The 22,127-nt window shown below is 41.2% G+C and overlaps 1 protein-coding gene across 6 annotated transcripts in view; it reads right to left on the bottom strand.

The window, feature by feature from the left end:
- Positions 1 to 21,815, bottom strand: part of Zmym6 (zinc finger MYM-type containing 6) — a 45,594-nt gene extending 23,779 nt beyond the window's left edge. The window contains exons 1-5 of one of the 6 annotated variants that reach the window (XM_028759894.1): positions 21,698 to 21,815; positions 20,399 to 20,537; positions 11,292 to 11,358; positions 9,671 to 9,896; positions 4,424 to 4,595 (exon numbers count right to left, since the gene is read on the bottom strand). In XM_028759894.1, coding sequence (XP_028615727.1) covers positions 4,424 to 4,595; positions 9,671 to 9,896; positions 11,292 to 11,358; positions 20,399 to 20,488 — 555 coding nt within the window. In that variant the 5' untranslated portion in view covers positions 20,489 to 20,537; positions 21,698 to 21,815. Of the gene's footprint in view, positions 1 to 4,423; positions 4,596 to 7,150; positions 7,222 to 9,670; positions 9,897 to 11,291; positions 11,359 to 20,398; positions 20,538 to 20,794; positions 20,924 to 21,379; positions 21,489 to 21,697 lie in introns of those variants that run through there. The other 5 variants (XM_028759893.1, XM_028759895.1, XM_028759896.1 and 2 more) reach the window with 5 other exon arrangements.
- Between the last annotated feature and the right edge of the window lie 312 nt (positions 21,816 to 22,127).

The raw sequence follows: 22,127 nt of genomic DNA, 5'->3' as shown, positions 1-22,127 counted from the left end.
GGTGACAGTCTTTCACTGGTCTGGAATTTGCCAAATAAGTGATGCTAGCTGGCCAGTGAGCCAAAGAGATACAACTTCCTTCACTGGGATCATATGGGTACACCCACACAACCTGTTATGTGGGTTACAAGGATGAAATTCAAGTCCTCAGGTCTGCAAGCACTCTTCCAACTGAACTATCTCCTTAGTCCCTAAAAAAAAATTATTATCATTTATATCCTTTATAAGAATTTACAAGCCGGGCAGTGGTGGTACACACCTTTAATCCCAGCACTTGGAAGGCAGAGGCAGGTGGATTTCTGAGTTCGAGGCCAGCCTGGTCTACAGCACGAGTTCCAGGACAGCCAGGGCTACACGGAGAAACCCTGTCTCGAAAAACAAAAACAAAAACAAAAAAAAAAAAAAAAACAAAACAAAAAGAACTTACAAAAAAAGAGGCTAGGATGATGGTTCAATGGTTAAAGAACTTGCCACACAGGCAGAATGACTAGAGTTCAAGTCCCTAGAATCCACATAAATGCCAAGTAGGTTTGGTGGACTCTACCAAATTCCAGCATTTGGAAGGCAGAAATGGGGTATCCAGGACAAGAGAGCTAAATAATAGCTGAACTGGTCAGTCATGGGTTCAACTGTGAAGTAGAAACTTAAAGGTTCTTTGGAGAGTCAGTTGTGTTGGATGGCATTCTGCTGGGGCAAACACGTGAAGGAGTGTTTTCCTGAAGTGGACACAGGTTAAAGGCTGAGGCAGACGTGTGAAGGAACATTTCACTGGAGCAGACACAGGAGAAAGGATGTTTTGCTAAAGCAAGCATGTGAAAGGACACATGATGAAGGATTCTTTGTTAATGACACACATGTATTGGTCTGTCTTATATTGTGTAGCTGAGCTCTATTTGTCAGGACTCCATAGAGGGAAACGTACCAAAAAGTTTCTGGTGGTGTGCTGCAGTTTCTTGACGCTTCTGTGGACTTAGACTAACTGACAGAGTGATGTCAGCTGAGACAGACTTATGTACTGAGGCAAGACAAGGTGTTGAGGCAAGACCTAAGGAGGTCAGGAGATGTTTAAAGAGAGTATGAACAGGACTCGATGGGCAGTGACAGACTGAGCTAGGCTTGTTTATAGAGCTAGCTGTATAACACTTGTTGGTCTCGAGTCTTTGCTTTGCTGAGAGACACAGCTGAGAATTGTTCCTGGCATTCCTCTTGGCCCTGGTCCCTCCTGCTGACTTGTGCTAAGCCTGAGACCTAGCTATCTCTACTAGGTAGTGTCACCACTGCTGATTCATGTTTGTTATCTCGACTCTGTTGAACTGGACTGCTGGTGTATCCATGAAGTGTTTGTGAGTGGACCCAGCTGTTGCTATTGACCTGTGGATTGTCAGTTTCTAGAGAACACAGATGGGAGTTGTTTCAAAGAACCATTTCTAAACAGGTCCACTTCCCCCACATCCTTTCTTTTCTACCTTTGGTGGGTGGTGGGCTAAAAGGGAGGCTAAAGCATTTAAAAACCATCATTAAACATAAACCTTTAAAAAATTAAAGTTACTCAACTGAGAAACGTTGCCTCAGCAAATAAGGTACAAAGCAACTGACAAAGACTCCCAACTCACATACGCACACCCATATGCATATAAACACGTACAAAGAATAAAAAGAACCTCAACCAGTAATACTGAAAACTGAAACAAATATCATACTTCACGAGACCATTATTTATTACAGTAAATAGTACCTAATAAGTACCAAAAGTATTCTAACAGGTTGATGGTACCAAATCAACTAAGAATTCACTCCAAAATACATCTTTAAAAAAAACCCAGGGGGAAGCACAAGCCAGCCAGGCATGTGACCATCTGAGCCTACTGGCTGAGTCCTGAGCCCTACTGAAAGCCAGAATGATATCTATGGCACAAGTTTCCACTGAAGGCTGTGCAGAGATCAATGGTCTATGCAGTCTGGGGCCATGTCAAGGCCTGGGGGCCAAGCTGCTGAAGGAGGCCACACTGATACAGGTGGCCTGAGCTGCTACCTGAGGCCATGATGACTTTGGGTCCTTGCTGCTGCCAAGAGCCATTTCTGTTTTTGTTGTTGTTTTGTTTTGTTTTTCAAGACAGGGTTTCTCTGTGTAGCCCTGGCTGTCCTGGAACTCACTCTGTAGACCAAGCTGGCCTTGAACTCAGAAATCCTCCTGCCTCTGCCTTCCAAGTGCTGGGTTAAAGGCGTGCAGTGTACCACCACTGCCCCGCAAGAGCCATATCTGGGTCTGAGGCCCTACTACAGCTGGAGTTTGTGTTGATGTCCATGGTCCAAGTTACCACCAAAGAACAAGCAGGTATCTGTGGTCTGTGCTGCCACTTGAGGCCATATCACTTTCCATGGGCAATCCTGCCACCACCTGAGTGGTCTATGCTTCCAACCTAAGACCATGGTAATGTCTTGACCCCCTGCTGCTGCTCATGTCTGAGTCTGTGCTGATGCCTGTGGCCAGTGTCACCATGAAGGTCATTTGGCTGTCTGTCCATGGTCTGTATGGTAGCCTGAAGCTACATTGATGTCAGTAGGCTACACTGCAACTGAGGCCTTAGTTAAATGAGTTACCTGCACTGCTGCCTGAGGCCATGGTGATGTCTGGGTCCTCACTGCTGCAGAGGGCCATATTGATATTGAGTGACCTGTGCTGCCACCTGAGGCCATGATCATGTCAGTGGTGCTACTGCAACAGGTCATGTTTGTGGTCTGTGCTGTCAACAGAAACATACTAGAGATCCATGACCCATGTTCCCATTGAGTGTGAAGAACAAGGAGGCTACTTCTGCTGTGATATCGATGACTGCAGATGCACAGTTGAGAAGCCATGGAAAGCTTCTGTGACAACCCCTACCCACGCCACCACCTCCACAAAAGTAACAGCCTACACAGGAAGTCACCAAAGAGAACTCTTAAAAAGTGACAAAGATGCCAAAGAGTAGCTCTCCACAGTGGCTTCTGATGCAGGTGTGAGAGGGGAAGGACACAGGTCTATTTCAAGGGAGAGGCCTCTAAAAATTTGACCATGCTCCAGTGAGTATAAAGACAACACAAAGTGAACATCTTTTTCTTTTCTTTTCATTTATTTTTATCTTTTACTTCTTTGGTGGGGGGAGATCACAAAGGGGGCAGACATGGAAGGACTGAGAAGGGATTGTGATTGGGGTACATGATGTGAACCTCCCAGAGGCTCAATAAAAATGTTATGTGAAAAAACTGTTTCCTTTAGTTTCAATCAGTTTTTTTTTTGTTTTGTTTTGTTTTGTTTTTTGCCTTTAACTCCTGCTCACAGTTTATCTACAAGAAGTTTTTGGTATCAATATTTCATACAACAAATCATGAAGTTCCTTCTCTTAAGTTCTGAGTCATGAATAAAAATTGTAAAGTGGCCTATCTCATGTTAGTCATGCCAATCTACAACCATCCCTCCATGGAACCTCCCCCATTCCCTGGAGAGAAAATCACAGCAGGACGAACACCGAGGAACTCCTGTTTTCATTGTGTAGCTCACTCTCCCTTGCACAGTCAGCACAGGAGAAAGCCTATGTGCTCTGTAGCAGAAATCCACACTGGCTGTACACAGGACATAAAGTAAACCTGACAGGGACAGAGGTCAGAGCTACTCTAAGCACAGCTCCCACAGTTCTCACAACAGTTCAGTGAGGCTGCTATTTGTGTGAAGCTTTGAAACACAAGTATCACTACAAAGATCTTGTATCGCATTTTCACCCATCCGTCCGTCTGTCCATCCATCCATCCATCTATCCATTATCTATCTTTTCTCCTCCTCCTCTGCTTTCTCCTCTTTCTCTTCCTCTGCCTTCTTTTTTTCCTCTTCCTCTTTCTCCACCTCCTTATTCTTTTTACTTTTTTTCAAGACAGGCTTTTCATTCCATAGTCCAGTGTGCTGGAACTCAAGAGATCTACTTGCTTCTCCCTCCCAAGGGCTGAGATTAAAGTTGTGTGCCACTACATCTTGCTTTAATATTTAATTTCAAATTGAATCTAGGACATAATACAGATACACACATACAAATAAGCAGAGCCACATTTTTAAAAGTCTCTTGACTTTTAGCTAGGAATGGTGGCATTATAATCTCTGTACTTGGAAGACTGAAACAGGAAAACTGACTCAAGGTTGAGGCCAGTCTGGAGTACATAGCAAAACACTGGAAAGGGTGAGGGGTCAACAGAAATGGATATAGGGAGGAAGGCAAAGAGAGAGGCAGAGAGAAGAGAGAGAGGGAGGGAGGGAGGGAAGGAAGGAAAGAGGGAGGAATAGATTAGATTAGATAGATAGATAGATAGATAGATAGATAGATAGATAGATAGATAGATAGATGCCATCTCTTGAGTAGAATTGCAATGATAGTGAAATGTAATGTGTACTTACGTCAGTGCCCTTCTGACACATACTGCACTTAGCCGAAATGCCACTGGTATATATGGTAACAACAGGCTTCTTTAGCTCATAAGAAAATAGGCATGACTGGCTGCAGAAATCTTTGCAGGGAGAGGATTTTTCAAACTGAGTTGTGATCACATCCATCGGATTTAAAATGTCTCTAAAATCAAATAACAAAGACAAATGTGCAATGATTCTACCTTCTTCCTCTCTGGGAGCGCAAATGCTATTTTACTAGGAGTAACTATTGCACAGTAGAAAACACCTGTGTAAATCATCTGAACCATCCTTTGATGATTAGTTCAGTTACTTCTCAGTTAGATGATTATGAGGGAAGCAATTATTGTCCCTAGTACCTCAAGTGTAAAGTAATATTTAATGTGTACATTTGTACAAGAATTATTTTTAACAAAAATAAGACTTGTAGCTCTCTGCTGGAACTGATGAGACTAGACTCAGTACATATCCTACAATCTGAGACCACAAGACAGGAATCCTCTATTCAATAGCTGTCAATAGTAGAATCATGACTGAAATTATAAAATAATTTTTTTAAATTAGAATTTTCAAGATGAAGTATGAAGAGATTAATCTAAATATTAGCATGCTATATAAAGTTTAGCTATAAATGTCAGAAAGAATACTACTGCTGGACTGTCTACTACCACCAATCTCCCAAGTACTGACACAGAGACAATGATTATTGATTATAGCTCAGGCCTTCGCTCAGGGCTTACTAACTCCTATAACCCCGTTAACCCGTGTACTCTAACCTGTGTTCTGATACATGGCCTGTTAGCTGCCTCTCCTTTAGTCCCAGCATCTGTTCATTCCTCTGTGTCTGGCTGACCAACCTCTCCCCTCTGACTCTGTCCCAAAGTTTCTATCTCTCCCAGATGTCCCACCTTCCTCTCTTGGCCTGCTATAAGCCATTCAGCTCTTTATTAAACCAATCAGAAGGTCATGAAGATGTTTACAGAACACTGAGACAGGTGATGCTTCACAAAAATGACAATACCATAGTCCAGTCTGTACTCAAATCTCTGCCAGTACAGAAATAAAACCTTTACACACTGCACAAGAGATTATCCCAAGAGAACCCAACGCAACTTAGCAGTTCTGTGAGATTTCTAGAGCCATTTTATAAGAGCAAATTACTGTAATAGCATTGAAAGCAGCACCCAGTAAGATAGAGGCTAAATTCTGCCATTCTTCTCAAGTATAAAAATGGAAGGAGCCGAGCAGTGGTGGCGCAGGACTTTAATCCCAGCACTTGGGAGGCAGAAGCCAGCGGATTTCTGAGTTCGAGAGTTCCAGGACAGCCAGGGCTACACAGAAAAACCCTGTCTCAAAAAACCAAAAAAAAAAAAAAAACACTAGAGGGGGAGGACAATGTAAATAATGACGACTGCAGTATTACATATATAAATACACTGAGTTATGACTATATGCCAGGCATTCAATATCACAGAAAATACTACAAAGGAAGTATTACTATCAGTTCCACTTCTAACAAAGAAACTAAACGAGGTTAAATTGCTTCACACAGTCAACTGACAGCAGAATTCAAATCCAGAGTTAATCATTCTATCAGCTTACGCTTTGTACAATGTTGTATGTATATGTGCATGTGTGCAGAGGCCAGAGTCATCCCTCCTCAGGCAGCATCCAATTGTTTTTCATGAGAAGATCTTTAACTGGGACCTGAGGCTCTCCAATTACCATATGCTGCCTGGTCATGTGAGCTCCTCATGTGTTCCACCTCCCAGTGCTGGAACTGCACACATTCACCACTATGCCCAGCATTTTAAAAATTTTTTAAATAAGATCTCACTATGTAGCCTTGGCTGGCCTGGAACATACTATGTGGGCTAGGCTGGCCTCAAGTCATAGACTCATCCGCCTCTGCCTCTGTCTCCCAAATGCTGGGGTTAAAGGTAAACTACTGTACCCAGCAGTATGCCCAGCATTTTATGTGGGTGCTAGGGATCAAATTTAGGTCCCCATTCTTGTAGAGCAAGCTCTTTATCTTTGCACCATCTCCCCAGCCCACATATCTCTATTACTCTAACTACTGCATGGTAAGCCATGAAAGGAAAATATAAATTATCAAAATTTTCTAAAATTCACCTAAACTTTATATATATATATATATATATATATATATATATATATATATATATATTTATTTCTACAAGGTCCAGTGGTACACTTGAGAGTTCAAGGTCAGGGGCTGGAGAGACGGCCCAGTGGTTAAGAGTAATGGCTACTCCCAGAGGTCCTGAGTTCAATTCCCAGCCCCTACATGACAACTCACAATGTCTTCAGTTCCAGGGGATCTAACACTCTCATACAAATATACATTTGGGCAAAACACCAATGCACATAAAATAAAAACTAAAAAAAAAAATCATTAAAAAAATAGTTCAAGGGTAGCTCCAACCAGCTATGTCTGACCCTGTCTCACAAACAGTCATAAAAAGCCAATGAGTCCACTCAGCTGGCAGAGATGCTTATACCAAGCCTAATAACCTGAGTTGGATTATGGGGCCCTCATAGTAGAGCCAACTCCCACAAGTTGTTTTCTAACCTTGTGTGTACGTGCATACACCATGCACATACACATGTATACACAGAAAAAGAGACAGAGACACAGACAGACAAAACATACAAAATAAATAAATATAAAAACATTCCTTGAACCAACCAACCAACCATGAAATCTTGGAAATAAGTGGATATGCTTGCATCCAGATCAAGTAGTGATTTTGAAGAGTGTTTTTTCACTAAAAACAGAAATATATGATATTTAGGTGGATGTAATGGCACTTGTCTATAATTCTAGTACTTGAGAGGTAGGGGCAGTGATGATCTCAGTTTCAAGGTTAGCTACACAGTCAGTTCAAGGCTGATCTAGGATACATGAGGCCTTGCCTCAAAAACAAAACACTGGGGCTAAGAAATGACTTATGGGTTAAAGGCACTAGATTCTGTCACAGAGGATCCAGGTTCAATTCCTAGTCCCCACACGGCAACTCACAACCACCTGTAACTCTCCAGTTCCAGGAGATGTGAAGCATTCTTTGGCTCCTCTGGCACCAGACATGCATGTGGTGCACAAATATACATGCAGGCAAAACACTCATATACATAAAATTAAGATAATACCATGTACAAAATTACTATTACATAATCATAAATATAATTACAATGCACAATTACTTAAATTCTTTATTAATAAAATCCCATTTATTAAGCATTTATAATATTCTAAGTTATATGTTAATGCTACCTCATTAAAATCCTTGGAAGTATATATTAAATGAAAAACTGATGTTTAGGAAAGTTAAAATATCAATGGAATATTCTGCCTCAAAAAATAAAGTTAGGGGGGCTGGAGAGATGGCTCAGTGGTTAAGAGCATTGACTGCTCTTCCAGAGGTCCTGAGTTCAATTCCTAGCAACCACATGGTGGCTCGCAACCATCTGTAATGGGATCCGATGCTCTCTTCTGGTGTGTCTGAAGACAGCAACAGTGTACTCACATATATAAAAAATAAATAAATCTTTGAAAAAAAATAAAGTTAGAATGTCTAGCCAAGGTCTTTAAGTGATACAATCTCTATTCTAAAACCAACTCCTATGGCACTGAAAATGGACCCAGGACCTCTAGCATGCCAAGCAAGTGTCTACAGCTGAACTCAGCTTTAAAACCAAGCTTTTCTTTCTTTCTTTCTCTTTCTTTCTTTCTTTTTCTCTTTCTTTCTTTCTTTCTTTCTTTCTTTCTTTCTTTCTTTCTCTCTCTCTCTCTCTCCCTTCCTTCCTTCCTTCCTTCCTTCCTTCATCTCATTCCTTTTCTTTCTAGGTTTTTTTGAGACAGGGTTTCTCTGTGTAGACCTGTCTATCCTGAAACTCACTCCATCTGGAATGGCTCGAACTTACAGAGATCTGCTGCCTATCTCTGCCTCCCAAGTACTGGGATTAAAGGGCTGTGCCACTACAGCCAGGCAGCTGCAGAAATGTCTCAAAAGAAAACATGTGTGTCAAAGTCTGGAGCTACGGGATGACCACTGACTAAGATCCCACTAGTTCCAGAGGATGAAACATGGGGGAAAACTAGAAGCTTCACACTACATTCATAGAAATAAACCACCAGAGAGATAGGCAAAAATGTTTCTTTTTTCATCAAATGTCCTGTGTTTATGTGACATTGATGTTTCTTCACCTCTACAGCAAAGCATTCCTGTAAAGCAACAACGACCCCAACAAGAGCCCGGAGATTCATGAGAACAGAGGTCATTTCTGTCACCACCTACTTTCCACTTTCTAAAGATTTAAATAACTTTTATACTCTATTGAGAAACAATACTGTTTTCTGGTCCTCAATTACTTTAGAGAACTGTTAATTTTTTTTTATTTTTGTTTTTTAAATTTATTTATTTATATGAGTACACTGTAGCTGCCTTCACACACACCAGAAGAGGGCATCAGATTCCATTACAGATGGTTGTGAGCCACCATGTGGTTGCTGGGAATTGAACTCAGGACCTCTGGAAGAGCAGTCAATGCTCTTAACCACTGAGTCATCTCTCCAGCCCGAGAACTGTTAATTTTTAAAGTAATGTCTATCCACAATTACAGAACTAATGAATTACAATTCTCACCAACTGTTTATTTCATTTCACAGTAAATTTTAAACTAAAAAAGGAAGAAAACTGGTTTAGACAATACTTCTAATACAGGTCACCTGTTTAATGCTGAAACCTTTAGAGTAATTGTAAATTCCTGCACTAAAAAGAGATTTCCTTAGAAAAATGATTAAGAGACTAAAAGTGGCAGTAATATATTTGAGCTAAAATGTACACTTTAAGAAGTAAAGCAAAAGCCAGGCAGTGGTGGCACACGCCTTTAATCCCAGCACTTGGGAGGCAGAGGCAGGCAGATTTCTGAGTTCGAGGCCAGCCTGGTCTACAGAGTGAGTTCCAGGACAGCCAGGGCTACAAAGAGAAACCCTGTCTCAAAAAACTAAGAGAAAAAAAAAAAAAGAAGAAGAAGAAGTAAAGCAAAGAAGCCAGGCATGATGGTGCAGCCCAGCACTTGAGGGAAAGACAGGTGGATCTCTGTGAGTTCAGGGCCAGCCTGGTCTACATAGAGTTCTAGGACAGCCAGGGCTACGTAGAGAGACCTTAAATAAAAAATCAAAAGGAAGTGAAAGTACAAGCTTAGGCACTGTACTTGGAGCAGTGTGCGCAGGTTCTCTTGGGAAGAGGCGGCATGTAGACGGCCGAGGAGAATCTGATGACGCATCCCATGGAACAGAAAAGCTGAGCAGACCCTGCCTTACGGTATGTAGGTTGCCCCTGACGAAGCAGTTTTTTACAGCCAAAACAAAACATTTGAGCAGCTGGAACTGCAGGAAATGAGGTACTCGGGCCAGGTGATGGTAGACCAACCTGAAAGCCTAGCAAGACAAGAACAAACAAAACAAACAAAAACAGAAAAGAGAGCAATTTCAGTTTCACTAATGCATATATTTTCTTCTCAAGAACTTTACTTGTTAGTGTTGAAAGCCACTATAGTAAGAAAGTAATAGGGGCTGGAGAGATGGCTCAGTGGTTAAGAGAACTGACTGCTCTTCCAGAGGTTCTGAGTTCAAATCCCAGCAACCACATGGTGGCTCACAACCATCTATAATGAGATTGGATGCCCTATTCTGGTGTGTCCGAAGACAGCGACAGTGTACTCATAAATAAAATAAATAAATAAATCTTTAAAAAAAAAAAAAAAAAAAAAAAAGTAAAAAAAAAAAAAAGAAAGTAATAACTACTCTCCAAAACAGGGCATTTCAACGCTTTCTTACCACAACCCTTAGTAAGTATCATGTTTTAGTTTAAAACTACTTCTCATATACACATATGCTGGACAAAATCTTTTTTTTTTGGGGGGGGGGCGGGGGAGGTGCAGGATACAGAGTGTCACTATATATCGCCTCAACTTACGATCCTCCTGTCTCAGACTCACAAGTACAGTGATTACAGGTATGCACCACTTTTAGCCACTTATACACATACATTTGTGCAATGAATAACTTAACAGAAATAGATGGGTTTTTGTTCAACTGGTTTTTGTTTCATTTTGTTTTCTTTTTTTTTGGTTTTTCGAGGCAGGTGTATCTCTGGCTGTCCTGGAACTCACTCTGTAGACCAGGCTGGCCTCGAACTCAGAAATCCACCTGCCTCTGCCTCCCAAGTGCTGGTATTAAAGGAGTGCGCCATCACTGCCCGGCTCATTTTGTTTTCAAGACAGGGTTTCTTTGTGTAGCCCTAACTGTCCTGAACGCACTTTGTAGACCAGGCTGGCCTGAACCCAGAGTTCCTCCTATATCAGCTTGCTAATGCTATGATTAAAGACATGTTCTACCACACTCAACTAGAAACAGAAGTTTTATAAAACATATTTCTTTATTACATGTATCCCCTTCAGATATATACTTCTTTTCTAAAAAAGATTTATTGATTTATTTTATTTATATGAGTACACTGCCACTGTCTTCAGACACAACAGAAAAAGACATCAGATCCCATTATAGATGGTTGTGAGCGACCATGAGGTTGCTGGTAACTGAACTGAGGACCTGTAGAAGTGCAGTCAATGCTCTTAACCTCAGAGCTATCCTTCCAGCCTCTTGATATGATCAATCTTAATGTCTTCCAGTTTTTAAAAGACAAATGATGATTGGGTCCCACACTGAAAGATATACTCTAAGGGAGGAGAGAGGCTTACAGGAAGAGGTGCTTCCCTCAGTCCTACTAAACAATACCAACTGTAACAGACTTAGCGCATCTTAGTTTCTTACCAAGAGAAGTGTCATTGGCTGAAAACACAGCACTGATTTTTAGTTCACTTTCTTGAGGTCCATATTCCTTAAAAACAGAGAGGAGAGAGGGAGATAAATACAGTATGCATGAATAAACTAGAAATTCAATTAAACATCTGATTCTGTCACATGCATCTTTTATATGTTCTAATCATAGCCTCCTTCACAAATACCTGAAAAATCAGAATTATTAGAACAGATACAATCTTTACAAAGACTATCTTTCAAAATTATAAAATATTTGCAGTTATATCTATTTTTCAGAAGTAATCGTGATAGATGAGAATATTCAAATAATTGAATAGTAGCTATTCAAATCTTGAACACTACTACTTCTCTGTGTATGTTTGTGTCTATGTGTTTGTGTAGTGCATATGTGTGGGAGTGAACATGGGCACGTGCATGGAGATGACAGAGGTCAAAGTCAGGTATTTTACTCAGTCACGCTTCACCTTATTTATACCTTATGCTCAACTTTTTAAATTTGCTACCTAAATTTTTATTGTAAGTAATACAGAAGTTATTACAAATTTACAAACCATTGTCTGGTTTTACTTCAATCCAGTTGGCAAACAAGTGAATACAAAAAACAGTAATGTCTAAACATTGATTTTAAAAAAAATCCATGAATTCAAGTTACCCAACAATAAATACCTAAATTTACATTCTAGCACCCAGTAAGACATCAAGTTTCCAAAGGAGCACTGATCTGTAACCCTCCAATTTCCTGACCCAATCCCTCTGCCACTGAAACAGAATGACCACTGTGGCTCTCCCTTTCCACTGGAGTCTGAATAAGATGCCTGTAGGAATCTCAGTCACACCTTACCTGAGCGACTTCTAGTGACTTCTAGCAATAGGGTATTTCATATATGGTGTGGTCTCTGGATGATATTTCAGCTTTTTAGGTGGATACTGGAAATCTAATCTCAGATTGATGTACTTGCATGAGTACCTTCACACTACTTATTATAATAAGTAAGTATCACTCTCTTATCACAAGAGAGTGGTACATGAGATTAAACATGAGTGGCATAAAGTTTAGATCTTAATTAGTGACTGGCTTTTCCCTCTGAGACAGTCTTCTGTACCTAGGCTAACCTTCAGTTTCTGATCCTTCAGGCTCCACCCAGTATTACAGGCTTGAGCTACCACACCTGGTTTATGCAATGCTGGACTGAACCCAAGATTTTGTTCATTTTAGGCAAACATAGTCTACCAACTGAGCTAAGGTCTTAGGCTCCAAAATAGTCAATTTAGCCAATAGATTTACAATCTGTCACATCTATTAATAATCAATGATATACAAAAATTTCAATGCGGTCTGCTTATTACATGTAAAGTCATCACAGGGGCTGGAGAGATGGCTCAGTGGTTAAGAGCACTGATTGCTCTTCCAGAGGTTCTGAGTTCAATTCCCAGCAACCACATGGTGGCTCACAACCATCTGTAATGGGATCTGATGCCCTCTTCTGGTGTTTCTGATCATAGCAACTGTGTACTCACATTCGTAAAATAAATAAATCTTTAAAAAAAAAAAAAAAAAAAAGTCATCACAACAGAGGCTAGAGAAATGGCTCATCAGTTAAGAATGCTTCCTTCTCTTCCAGATGGCCAGAATTAGGCTCCCTGTACCAGCACTGAGCAGCTTTTAACTGCTTGTAACTCCAGCTCCAGGGCACCCACACACATAAAAATTTTAAGTATTATTATACGCTAAATCAGTTTTATCCTTAATATATTTATTTTAAATGTTAGAAAATGAAGCTGGCTGTGTTGGTTTAGCCTATTAAACTCAATACTTGGGGAGACTAAGAAAAAGGATACAAGTTGTTTGTCAGTCTGGCATATATAGTGAATTCCAAGCCAAGGTATATTGTACAGGGTGAGACTCTTGTCTCAAAAAACAAACAAACAAAAGAAAAAACAAAACCAAAAAACTTTGACTATATAAGCCTTAAACAACAACAAAAATGTTAATATGAAGCTATCTTTATGCTGAAGTCAATTATCTCATGTTTTTTTTTCTTTCTGAATGACCTGGCATATTTCAAAACAGAAAGTTTTTTTGAGGGGTGGGAAGGTCCAACTTGGGATTGTAGCTCAACTGATAAAGAGTGCCCCTGGGTTCCATTCCTATCATCACACAGTGTAGGTGTGACAATAATCTCAGCTGTCAGGAGGCAGGAGAATGAGGTCACTCTGAGCTAGTTTCAGGCTAATACTTACTAAACTATTTACTGACACATGCAGAGGAGTGGAAGCACCACAGTCACTCTCTCCATGTATCACAGGAATGCTTAAAAATTATAAAACTATGCTGTCTTATCAACCTGCAATAATATCTAAAGCTCTAGATACAGCTCCCTGGAGTTTTGTTTTGTTTAAGAGGTGAAGGCCGGGGTAGTGGTGAGGTTCATTTGGTTGGTTGGGTTTTTGTTTTGTTTTGTAGAGATAGGGTCTCACTAGCCTTGGCTAGCCTGCAGCTCCCTATGTAGACCAGGCTGGCGTCCACTCCTAGAGACCCACATGCCTGTGTCTGGGTTAAAGGTGTGCACACTCACACCTTATTTCCCAAGTTTTAAACTTTCATTGCTTGCAGTTTCTATGTTTCTTGTTCATTGGTTTCAATGCACCAAGTGAAATCAAGCAAGCATCTTTATTCTCCCTTCTCCTTTATCTACAAACCACTTAACAAACTGCTCTCTCTCACCTTACAGGGAAAGGCACCTGGGACTAAGTGCTCAGACTCCTGTCCCTCCTCCTCCTCCTCACTCCACCCAGTCCCCTCTTACCTTCCACTTCTCCCCAGGTTCCTTCCTTTCTATTCATATATTAGTGAAGATTATTAAAACTTACTACTATTCTCCCTTTTCCCTCCATCAAACTTTACAAGAATTTCATTCTTGGACTGGTGCTCAGAGGAAAATGGCACTTGCTATGCAAGCCTATGACCTGAGCCACCCACTGACCCCATGACAGGAAGAATCAACCCAGGAAAGCTGCCCTCTGACTTCGACACACCTGCCATGGCACATATAAGCCCACACTCACACAAATCACATATATATAAAGAATGTTAAAAACAAATACTCCATTCTTTCTCTATGGTCTCACTTTGATTCCCTTTTGAATTCAATGCAATTGTGCTACTAGTTAAAACAATTCTAAAACAGCCAATCATTTCCCAGTTGATAATTTAACGGCTGCTTTTAAGTCCCTTTACTGCATGGTCTTCAGGCACACCTACAAGCTAACATCATGTAAGACAGCTGTTTCATTGAAGACCATCAAAGGCCTTCGTCTAAAAGAGTAACACTAAAATCCTCAGAGAAAGTCCCCTCTCTCTCCCCCTCACACACTACACTCACTCCCAGCTGGGCCTCCAGTAGAACCCCGCCCATTCCCAGACTCCTCTTTATCCTTCCAGCCTGGATGTGCAGAGGCATCTGGACACCCTGAGAAGGAGGAAGCAGGACTCGGAACTACAGCTGGCCCCCCAACATACCACACATATGGGCATACCTACATGCACACACATTAAAAATACAAATAAACCTTTTTATACAGAAATAAAGAAAAATATTTTAAAGTATTTAAAAGAAATTTACTGGGTCTAAAGAGATGGCTCAATGCTTAATAGCACTTGCTAATTTTCCAGAAGATCCAGAGTTCAAGTCCCAGCTTCCACACAGGCAGCTCACAGACCTTTCTAACTCTAGTTCCAGGCCCTAGGCCTTCTTCTGGCTTCTGTAGGCACCAACTATGTATGCATGTGGTGCATTTACACATATACAGGCAAAACATCCTTACATGTAATTTTTTGTGACAATTTCATACTTTTCCCACCCTACCAATTCCTCCTTGCTGGGGCAAAACAGCTGACAGAGTTAAGAGAAAAGATACTTACACTGGTTCACAAGGATACAATCTTCTTCATGGTAGAGAGGAATGCCAACTGAGATTTCATCAGTAGCATCTGTATTGGGAATCAGGAAGTACAGCAAGCTATATAATCCTCAAGACCTATCCAAAAGCAACCTATTTCTTCATCTAGGCCACACCTCCTAAAGGTTCCAAAACCTCCACATAGAGCACCACCATCTGGGAATCCATGTTCAAGCTATGACCTTTGTGGGCTGGGGCTATGAAGGGAACATGCCTCACAAAGGTTCATGCAGTTGGTGATCCTGTTTAGCAAGGTTATGAAACCTTTAGAAGGTAGAGCCTTGCTGGAAAAAGTGTATCACCAAGAAATAGCTTTTACATTTTATTCCCAATTGCATTATCAATGAACATGTTTACATAGAAGGGTAAACATTTAATGGAATCTCACCCCAACACAAAGAACTACAGGCAATGAATGACTGCTGGAAGACAGAGAGATTAGCCTCTTCCAGGAATGTGAGCCTTTATTAAAGGCTGTCCAATGCAGAGCACAGAGTGGTCAGCCCTGCAACTACATACACAAGAAGTCAGGAGGTTGTATTTATATATCTCTGTGTGTGCACACACATACACACACACAGACACACATACACACACTCTCTACAATAAAGAAAAAAGGGTCCATCAACTTGGAGAGGGACACAAGATGGTCTGGAAGGAGGGTGCCTGGAGAAGACTGAAAAAAAGAAAAGGAGAGGAGAAAGTGATTTAATTCTATTTCAATTAAAAAAAATTTTTTTTTTTTTTGCTGGGCAGTGGTGGCACACATCTTTAATCCTAGATATTAGAAGAGGCAGAGGAAGGTAGATCTCTGGGTTCAAGGTCAGCTTGGTCTACAGAATAAGTTACAGAACAGCCAGAGCTACACAGAGAAACCCTGTCTCAAAAAAAAAAAAAAACCAAAAAAATTTTTCCTTTTTTTGTTGTAAATTGTAAACACATTTCCCATACAATATATTCTAATCACAGTTTCCCTCTCCCAACTCCTCAAAGGTCCTGTCCTACCCATCCACTCACACATCTACACCCTTTCTCTCTCTTAGAAGATGAACAGGTAACAACAAAAAGCACAAGGAACACAAACACAGACACACATTCATACAATAACACAAAATCAGAAAACAAACACACAAAAGATCTGTAAAAAGAAATGTCCAGAAAAAGTATTACAAGCTGAAAGACCTCCAAGTATACCACTGAGTTCATTTTATATCAGCCATCTACTACTGGGCATGGGGCCTGCCCTTAAATGTGCTTCATAAACTCAGTTAGACTCTGCTAGAGAAGACTAATTTTCCTTGACCATAGCTTCTGGGTTAGGGATGTGCTGGGACTCATCTGACTTAGACCTGTGCAGGCCCTGGGCATGCTACCAGTCTCTGTGAGTTCATATGTGCATCATCTGCCCTGCTGTGTCTAGAAGGCCTTCTTTCCTTGGTGACTTTCATTCCCACCAAACCTTACAATTCTCCTGCCTTTTCTTCTGCAAAGTTCCCCAAGCCTTGAAGAGAGGGATTTGATGGAACCCTTTCATTTATGAATGAGTGTTACAAGGTCTCTCATTCTCTGAGCATTGTCTGAATACTGTCCAGTTTTGGGTCTCTGTATCTGTTCCCTTCTACTGCAGGAGGAAGCTTCTCTGATGACCGCTGAGAAGACACTGACCTCTGAGTATAGCAGTGTCCTTAGGAGTCATTCTATTGCTACATTCCTTTAGCAATACAACAGCATTGTTTTTTCCCCCTAGGTCCATGACCTATCTAGTTTCAGGTTCTCGGCCACCCAAGCACTGTCAGTGAATATGGGTCCATCTCTTGGACTGGACCTTAAATCCAATCACATAGTAGTTGGTTACTGCCACAACTTCCTGTGCCACTGTTGCACCAGTGTGTCATACAGGCAGGTCCCCACTCTAGATTGCAGAGGTTTTAAAAAAGAGAAAGAAATATGACCTCCAATTTAATAGTCTTGAGAAGTCGTGGACTTCTCAAAGGTGATTAGGCTATTAAAACAGACTGGTTTCTTTCTTACAGTATGGGACTGCTTACTGAAAGTGGGGCTATCCCTTCTGGTTTGTTTTTTCTATATACATTTACTTGCCATTCCATTTTTCCACCAGGAGATAACAAAGCACCATACACTCACCAGGAAGCTAGCAGTAACCAGTTCAGTATTGTTAAGAATTAGTTTGTGGGAAGAATATGGGAGTTTGGAACTCTGAGCTACCAAAACCCTTGAATACTCGAAGCAGAGCTTTAATATGCCGTTATGGTAGGAGCCTGGGTAAGAAGAACGGGAAAATAAATGTGGATAGTGGTAGCCTGACACATGAGGTTTCAGAGGAAAACAAGGTCTCTCAGAAACTAAGATGGGCTCACTCATGTGATAGTTCAGCCAATAATCTGTTTTTATTCTATCTGGGTCCTGAGAACTTGAATGAAGTTGAATTCAAAGGAAACAAACTAATTCACTCAGCATGGGAAATTCCTATATAGAAGAACTTTTAGGACGCTGCTGGGACAGCAGTTGTAACTGTGGTGGTTTGAATGAGATGGCACCGATAGGCTCATGAAGTTGCATGCTTATTTTCCAACCGATGAACTGACAGAGAAGGTTATAGGAGGTGTGGCCTTGTTGAAGGAGGTGTGCTCCTGGCATGGGCTTTGAGGTTTCCTGTCTCTGTCTGTCTCTGTCTACCTACTGACTGAGGATCAGGCTATAAAACTCTAGGCTACTCTCCAGCACCATGCCTAATCTTCCAGCTGACCTAGGTTCAGCTCCAGGACCCAGTCAATCAGTTCACAAACATCTAAAACTCCAGCCAGCAACCTGATCCCCTCTTCTTGTCTCTAGAACACTCAAATTCATGTGGCACACACATAAATACACATACACACATACAAATTATAAATAGTATTAAAATTAAAAAATAAAACATATAAAATAATTTTAAATTTTAATTAATACAAGAAAAATCTGGGGGGGAGGGGCTAGAAATATGCCTCAGTAGTTAAGAGCACTGGCTCCTCTTTCAAAGGACATGGGTTCAATTCCTAGCACCAGCATGGCAGCTTCCAACTGTCTCCAGTTCCATGGGATATGACACCGCCACACCACATAAGCAGGCAAAGCACCAATGTACTTAAAATAAAAGTAAATAAATAACTTTTTAAATAGAATACAATGGCACCAGTACTCGGTGTTTGAAGGACCACATGACCGAAGGATAGGTGCAGGACACTTTACATGAAAAATAATCAAACGGGGATCATAGAAGATAGACTCAAAATAAATTTAAAAAGCAGAATCCACAAAACTTAGCAAACAAATGGTTATAGGGGATAAGGCAAGAGGAACAATTTACCAGTTAAAGGGAAGGTAGGCTGACAGGAGGCATGAGCAGACTGGAGACCTCCACCACTCATTCACTGCACACACTGCAGACACCTTCGAACCTTCTCAGCTCACTGCCAGGGCAGAGACAGCATGGAATTCACGAGCAAGACAAAACCTATCTGGCATTTCTGTTCTGGAATAATCCTGCTGTGAGATGGAGTCAGACATTAAATCTTAACTTTCAGTATGCTTAAATACTATTGCCTTGTTTCTATGATAAAGTCAGTATCTAAAGATCATAAAACAAAGAACTGCTAAAGAAGGTTAAAGAAAAAAAATGACTGCCAAAATAACTGACTCTCTGCTCCATAGATTATTTTTGTTTCTAATTTCTATCTTTAGAGAATAGCCAGAATGATCTTTCCAAATTGTATTTGGAAATCTGTTTCATATTACTATCCCTGAAATGAAAACTTGTCATGGAGGACCATGCCAGTAATTTCAGTGCTTGAGAAGCAAAGGAAAGAGGATCAGAAGTTAAAGGTCACCCACAGCTACAGAGTAAATCTGAGGATAGCCTGGGTTACATGAGACTGTCTCAAAAACAAAAACAAACTAACCCCATATGGTCTCTCCATTGCTCTTAAAATCAAAATCAAAATTCGTAAGGTTCTGATCTGTTTAATCTTCTTGACTCAAGCTACATATGGAGGGCAGGTTTTCTGAATTCTTACTGTCTAGGTCTGAACCCTATCTAATGTTTACTAACTGATCCATACTCATACTTGGCTTTTTGAGCTCTGACATGCTCATGTGTAAAATAAGAATAGTATCATAGATGTGAGTGTGATAATGGCACAGTCTTAGGATTGCATTGATATTAATAATCACATAAATGCCACATTCTATCATATGATGCATATTACACATTACTATTAGTGTTGCTAATTATCATTACCATGACTATACTTGTTTTATTTTTAAAATATATTTATTTTATTTGTATGAGTACACTTTTGCTCTCTTCAGACACACCAGAAGAGGGCTTTGGATCCCATTATTAGATGGTTGTCAGCTAGCATGTGGTTGCTGGGAATTGACCTCAGGACCTCTTGAAGAGCAGTCAGTGCTCTTAATTGCTGAGCCATCTCTCCAGCTTCTATATTTATTTATTTAACCAAAACAAATATCACAGTTACCATGACCTTTTCTCATCCAAAGCACTAAAAACCTGATTAACACACGGACTAAGCCCTTTTCATCTTGCTTTAAGAGAAAACCATGCAGCAGGATCATTTAGAAGAAAAGGAATTTTCTCACAGCTCTAGAAGCTGTGAGTTCCACAACACAGGGGCTGCATTTAGTCAAGTCTTCTAGTCACATTACAATGTGGCAAAGGGTAGGAGAGCACCCAAGAAAGAACAAGACAACAAGCAAAACGCCCAACTGGCTTTTAAAACAGAGCCACTCCTGGTAATGGCAGAACCTGTACTTAAGATCATTACCTCTCAGGGCCACCCCTGAGCAATCACACTGCAGCAGGAGTAAGTTTCCAATGAGTAAAGTTTGGAGGGTCCATTCATTCTGGACTAGCATGAGAACTGCATACTCACAGTGCTGGGAATGCACTCTACTACTTAACCATCATCCCCCAGCCTCCACAGGACTCATCTCATTGATGAAAAAACTTTCAGTTGGGTTGTATCAACTTATAAACCAGAAACCATCGAGTACCATTCATTTCCAACTCTCCAGAATAATAATAATTTTTAGTATTTTGAAAGTCAAAAGAAAATGCTTACATGAGCATCATCAGGTTCTTCTTTAATTCTGTCCAGAAGCCCTTGTTGTGCCATTGCTTTGTCACATTCACCATCCAAAGGTTCTTTCATTCTAATTGTTTATGCCGAGTTCTTCTCCCATCTAAAACTAAGATGACTCCTAAAACATAATATAAAGGATTGGTACTTGGGTTTTGTTTTCCTTCATACTAACATATTAATAGCTTCAGGGTCGAGCATTTGAGTAACACCCTTCTGAGACTAGGGCTGTTCTTTTTGCTCCTGGATTAGCTACCTTCCATTGAGAAAAGTCTTAGACAAGCACTCTGGTCTTTACTATATTGAAGGTTGTTGAGATACAGACTGGCTGAACAAGCCACGGAAGGAAGCTTAATTTCTGATTGTGTGGGCACTGACCCATGTGCGCTTTGATTTCTCCAAGTGAGGCAATTGCCTCACCTTTGCCTCTAACTCGGACTGCACTGGCATCAAGAGCAAATTTCTCAGCCTAAAGCCACTTCAGAGCCTCAGACGTCATCACAACTGGAACGCTAGGTTCCCGTTTGCAGGTGGACCAACTGGACATTCTGGAGGCAACTCCCCTAACGTCTTCCTAAAAAAAAAAAAAAACCCAGTGATTCTCAACCTTCCTAAACTCGGTTCATGTTATGATGACTCTGAACTATAAAATTTTTTCGAGGCTACTTCATAACTGTAATTTTACTAGTTACGAACTGTAAGGTAAATATTCGATAGACGACCCTGTGAGGGGTCGCGACCCACAGGTTGAGAATGGTTGCCGTAAACACCTGTCTGGGCTCTCTTCAGATTCCCAAACTGTACAAATGTAAGCCAAGCTAAAAGGGAAACCCTCGCAAAAGCCTTTCATCAATTCCAGCCAGCCATAGAAACAACAGGTTTTAAAAACCCTGTTGCGAAGCCAGGTCCAGAACTTTCTACCACTTGCCACAGTTGTAACAACCTACAGACGCGTATCCCTACTCTGAAAGTCGCAAGCTCTCCAGGCGTTCCCGTTCGCAACCAGAATTCCCCAGCCTGTCCCCAGGGGCCAGCGGAAGAACTCAGTCTCCAACGGAGCGCGTGAGCCAACAACCGCAGCGAGCCTGAGGATGCTATGGCACCACCGCTGCGCAGCCCGCCCCCGCCAGTAGATGACGGGCACTGTCACGTGAGGTTACCCAGCTCCACCTGCGGCGCCTGGTCACGTGGGGTCACGCCCCCGTTTGGACACGTGGTACGTTGCTCCTCCCACAAGCCCACAGGCCGGAGCGGCTTTCTATAACCCCGTAGGATACCCACCTCCAAAGAGACTCCATTCGAAGAATGCACAATAGCATTCAAGGTCTCCCGTGGGGACGATGACAAATTCCTTTACTGGAATCGCCTGAGCAACTGCAACGCAACGGCTTGCCAACTGGGCGTGCGCACTCCTATTTACGCGCTAGACCTGAAGTAATTGGATGTTCCCAGCCTTCATTCCCGCCCTCTATTCCCATCATGCCCTAGACCTGGCCGTCCCAGCATTCTCACTTCCGGTATGATTTATTTCTTAAAGAGACAGAGATTGGGCTATGAAAAAAGTGAGGGGCTATAGAGTTGGCTCAGTGGTTAAGAGCACTGACTGCTCTTCCAGAGGTCCTGAGTTCAATTCCCACCAACCACATGGTGGCTCACAACCATCTGTAATGAAATCCAATGCCCTCATTTGATATATCTGAAGACAGCTACA

This window comes from Grammomys surdaster, unplaced genomic scaffold (assembly GCF_004785775.1).
Source record: "Grammomys surdaster isolate TR1022 unplaced genomic scaffold, NIH_TR_1.0 126313, whole genome shotgun sequence".
Lineage (NCBI taxonomy): Eukaryota > Metazoa > Chordata > Mammalia > Rodentia > Muridae > Grammomys > Grammomys surdaster.
This window is presented reverse-complemented; position numbering and strand designations above follow the sequence as displayed.